The sequence below is a fragment of the Oncorhynchus clarkii genome, unplaced genomic scaffold (genome assembly GCF_045791955.1).
Source record: "Oncorhynchus clarkii lewisi isolate Uvic-CL-2024 unplaced genomic scaffold, UVic_Ocla_1.0 unplaced_contig_9079_pilon_pilon, whole genome shotgun sequence".
Classification (NCBI taxonomy): Eukaryota; Metazoa; Chordata; class Actinopteri; order Salmoniformes; family Salmonidae; genus Oncorhynchus; species Oncorhynchus clarkii.
In genome coordinates, this window is record NW_027258131.1 from 113,662 (window position 1) to 117,512 (window position 3,851).

A 3,851-nucleotide genomic window follows, 5' to 3' on the forward strand; every position below is an offset into this window, starting at 1 on the left:
TTACAGTGCTCTCTTGCAAGTTTTCACTACGGGCAGCAACCTCTGATAACCTTTCTCTGATGTGTTGTATGTCTTCAGGTCAAACTCCTCCAGCACCTCCTCTGACATCAGTAACAGGTAGGCCAGGGCTGAACATTGGTCAGGTTTTAGTCTTGTTTCTGAAAGAGTTCCTGAATGCAGGGAGGTCTGCATGTCTTCAACAAGAGAGTTGGCACCAAGTTCATTCAGACAGTGGAACAAGTTGATGATCCTTTCTGGTGAGGATTCCTGGTTGATCTTGTCTGAAAGATACCTGACTGTTCTCTCAACTGTTTCCTCATTGGTCTGTGTTGTCCTTCCTGTCTGTGTCAGAAGGCCTCGTAACAGATTCTGATTGGACTCCAGTGAGAGACCCAGAAGGAAGCGGAGGAACAGGTCCAGGTGTCCATTCTCACTCTTCAAGGCCTGGTCCACTGCAGTCCTGTGTAAGTCAGACAACTGGAATGACTCTCTCTCTTCATCATCACTCGTGGGGGAGAAAACATTTTCCTTCTTGTCTAGACATGATTCTAAAGCATGCACTGCTGCTAGAAACTCCTGCATGCTCAGATGCACAAAGCTGTAGACCTTGTCTTGGTACAGCCCAGATTCTTCTTTAAATATCTCTGTACACAATGCTGAGTACTCTGATGCCTCTGTTACATCAAGGCCACACTCTCTCAGGTCCTCCTCATAGAAGATAAGGTTGCCCTTCTGCAGCTGTTGGAAAGCCAGCTTTGCCAGTTTCAGGATCATCTCTTTGTCTGACTGAGACAGTTCCTTTGGGTTCGTCTCTGTGGCTTTGTTGTACTTCCTGTTCTTCACAATGATTTGGATGAGCATGAAGTGTAAGTACATCTGGGTCAGAGTTTTGGGGACTTCATCATTCTCTGCCTCTTTCAGTATCATCTCAAGGACAGTGGCTGATATCCAACAGAAGACTGGCATGTGGCACATGATGCGGAGGCTCCTTGATGTCTTCATGTGTTTGATGATTTCATTGGCCAGATTCTGATCTGGGATCTTCTTCCTGAAGTACTCCTCCTTCTGTGGATCATTGAACCCTCGTACCTCTGTCACCTGGTCAACACACTCAGGAGGGATCTGATTGGCTGCTGCAGGCCGTGTGGTTATCCAGAGGAGTGCAGAGGGAAGCAGATTCCCCTCGATGAGGTTTGTCAGCAGCACATCCACTGAGGTTGGCTTCGTGACATCACAGCACTTCTCAATGTTTTTGAAGTCTAGAGAAAGTCGACACTCATCCAGACCATCAAAAATGAAAACAGTTTTGGTTTCACCATCTTCAATGCTGTCAATCTCTTTCAGCTCTGGGAAGTAATGGGAAAGAAGTTGCATCAGACTGTATTGGTCCTTTTTCAGGTTCAGATCACGAAAAGGAAGAGGAAACATGAAATGAACGTCCTGATTTGCTTTTCCCTCTGCCCAGTCAAGGATGACCTTCTGCACAGAGACTGTTTTTCCAATGCCTGCGATTCCTTTTGTCAGCACAGTTCTGATTGGTTTGTCTTGTCCAGGTAAAGGCTTGAAGATGTCGTTGCATTTGATTGGTGTCTCTTGTGTGGTTTGTTTCTTGGATGCCATCTCTATCTGTCTAACCTCATGTTCATTATTGAGCCCTCCACTTCCACCCTCTGTGATGTAGAGGTCTGTGTAGATGTCCTTTAACAGACTTTGGTTTCCATGGTGTCCAATTCCTTCAGATATGTGTTGATACTTGTGTTTCAGTTTAGCCTTGATGTCTTGTTGGACTGTCAGCAGAGTTTGACCTGTAGGAAAACAATGTTGGGACTCATAAGTTAATGTGTGTGTTTTATAAGGGCCTTTGTACCGTTCTTTGTGATATTGTATGAAAAACAGTCTTACTTCTTCTGTCCAGAAGGTTGTGTGTGATCTTTAATGCATCCTCACTGTCCAAACTCTCCACTTCATTATTGTCATCTGGAAATGGTTCCTGGCTGAAAGCAGGTGGCTGATCACTCTTCATTGATACCAGGCTGGTTGTAGGTGACTCTGCTCTGGGCTTCTGGACACTGAACAAAACAGGGAGACAGATCACCTCATCAATATCACATCAATACCTAATCTACTTCTTTTTAACAACTGTATAATGGAACTTCAAGAAGTTATGATGTTTCTTTTAAAGCTACAGTCTGCAATTGGTTTTTTGGCCATTTAAATCGGCCATTTAAATCAATGATATAGACCTCCATTTTATGTCATTTGTGAACACTTTTTTGTGAACACTTTTCTGTATATTTTCTGTATATTTTACATGTAATCTCTTACCTCTTAGAACTGGTGTCTTGAGTCATTTTAGAGGCAGTGTTCTCCTCTCTCTCCCCAGAGAGACTCATTTTAGAGGCAGTGGTCTCTTCTCTCTCCCCAGAGAGACTCATTTTAGAGGCGGTGGTCCCCTCCTCTCTCCCCCCAGAGAGACTCATTTTAGAGGTGGTGGTCCCCTCCTCTCTCTCCCCAGAGAGACTCATTTTAGAGGCAGTGGTCCCCTCCTCTCTCCCCAGAGAGACTCATTTTAGAGGCAGTGGTCCCCTCCTCTCTCTCCCCAGAGAGACTGGTTTTTAGATGTAAGTCACAGCTCACTCAGCTGCAATAAGAAATAGCAGAACAGTTAATATTTCTGAACATTGTTGAAGAACCATTAGCTTCTTATGGCTGAGATCCCGTTAACGGGATCGATATGACAACAGCCAGTGAAAGTGCAAGGCACCAAAAACAGAAATCTCATAATTCTCATATTCAAATTCCTCAGACATACAAGTATTTTACACCATGTTAAAGATCAACTTGTGAATCCCACCACGGTGTCCGATTTCAAAAAGGCTTTACGACGAAAGGTCTGCACCTAGTCACAGAAAAACACAGCCATTTCCTAACCAAGCAGAGGAGTCACAAAAAGCAGAAATAGAGATAGAATTAATCACTAGCCTTTGATGATCTTCATCTGATGACACTCATAGGACTTCATGTTACACAATGCATGTATGTTTTGTTCAACAAAGTTCATATTTATATCCAAAAATCTCAGTTTACATTGGCGCTATATGTTCAGTAATGAGCCACATCAATTTACAGAAATACTCATAATAAAACATTGATAAAATATACAACTATTATACATGGAACTTTGGACAAACCTATGCTTAATGCAACCGCGGTGTCAGATTTAAAAAAAAATCTTTACGGAACAAGCACACCATGCAATAATCTGAGTACAGCGCTTAGAGACCAAAACAACCATACAGATATCCGCCATGTTGTGGAGTCAGCAGAAGTCAGAATAGTATTATAAATGTTCACTTACATTTGATGATCTTCATCAGAATGCACTCCCAGGAATCCCAGTTCTATAATAAATGTTTGATTTGTTAGCTAAAGTCCATTTATGTCCAAATACCTCCTTTTTTGCACGTTTAGTACACAATCCAAACTCACGATGCGCAGGCAAGTCCAGGCAAAAGTTCAGACGAGCAGTCATATTACAGTTTGTAGAAACATGTCAAACGAAGTATAGAATCCATGTTTAGGATGTTTTTATCATAAATCTTCAATAATGTTCCAACCGGAGAATTCCTTTGGACTGTAGAAATGCAATGGAACAGAGCTAACTCTCACGGGAGCGCGCGAGACTGAGCTCGTGGCACTCTGCCAGACCCCTTACTCAATCAGCTCCCATTTCCCCCCTTCACAGTAGAAGCATCAAACAAGGTTCTAAAGACTGTTGACATCTAGCGGAAGCCTTAGGAAGTGCAATATGACCAAAATTCCACATATACATATACATATATATATATATA

The 3,851-nt window shown here is 42.6% G+C and overlaps 1 protein-coding gene across 1 annotated transcript; it reads right to left on the bottom strand.

Annotated features, from left to right (window-relative positions):
- LOC139395759 (NLR family CARD domain-containing protein 3-like) lies at nucleotides 1-2,637 on the bottom strand. Its single transcript, XM_071143116.1, has 3 exons — nucleotides 2,326-2,637; nucleotides 1,903-2,069; nucleotides 1-1,805 (listed from the first exon to the last, which is right to left on the bottom strand). The coding sequence occupies exons 1-3, from the start codon at nucleotides 2,523-2,525 to the stop codon at nucleotides 1-3; spliced, it is 2,172 nt and encodes a 723-aa protein (XP_070999217.1). The 5' UTR covers nucleotides 2,526-2,637.
- Between the last annotated feature and the right edge of the window lie 1,214 nt (nucleotides 2,638-3,851).

Excerpts from the sequence above, each read along its gene's own strand:
- LOC139395759 (XM_071143116.1), bottom strand. The coding sequence starts at position 2,525 with ATGAGTCTCTCTGGGGAGAGAGAGGAGGGGACCACCACCTCTAAAATG. Across the intron at positions 2,070-2,325 it reads CAAGACACCAGTTCTAAGAG|TGTCCAGAAGCCCAGAGCAG; the intron begins GTAAGAGATTAC and ends TGTTTTGTTCAG. Across the intron at positions 1,806-1,902 it reads CAACCTTCTGGACAGAAGAA|GTCAAACTCTGCTGACAGTC; the intron begins GTAAGACTGTTT and ends GTTTTCCTACAG.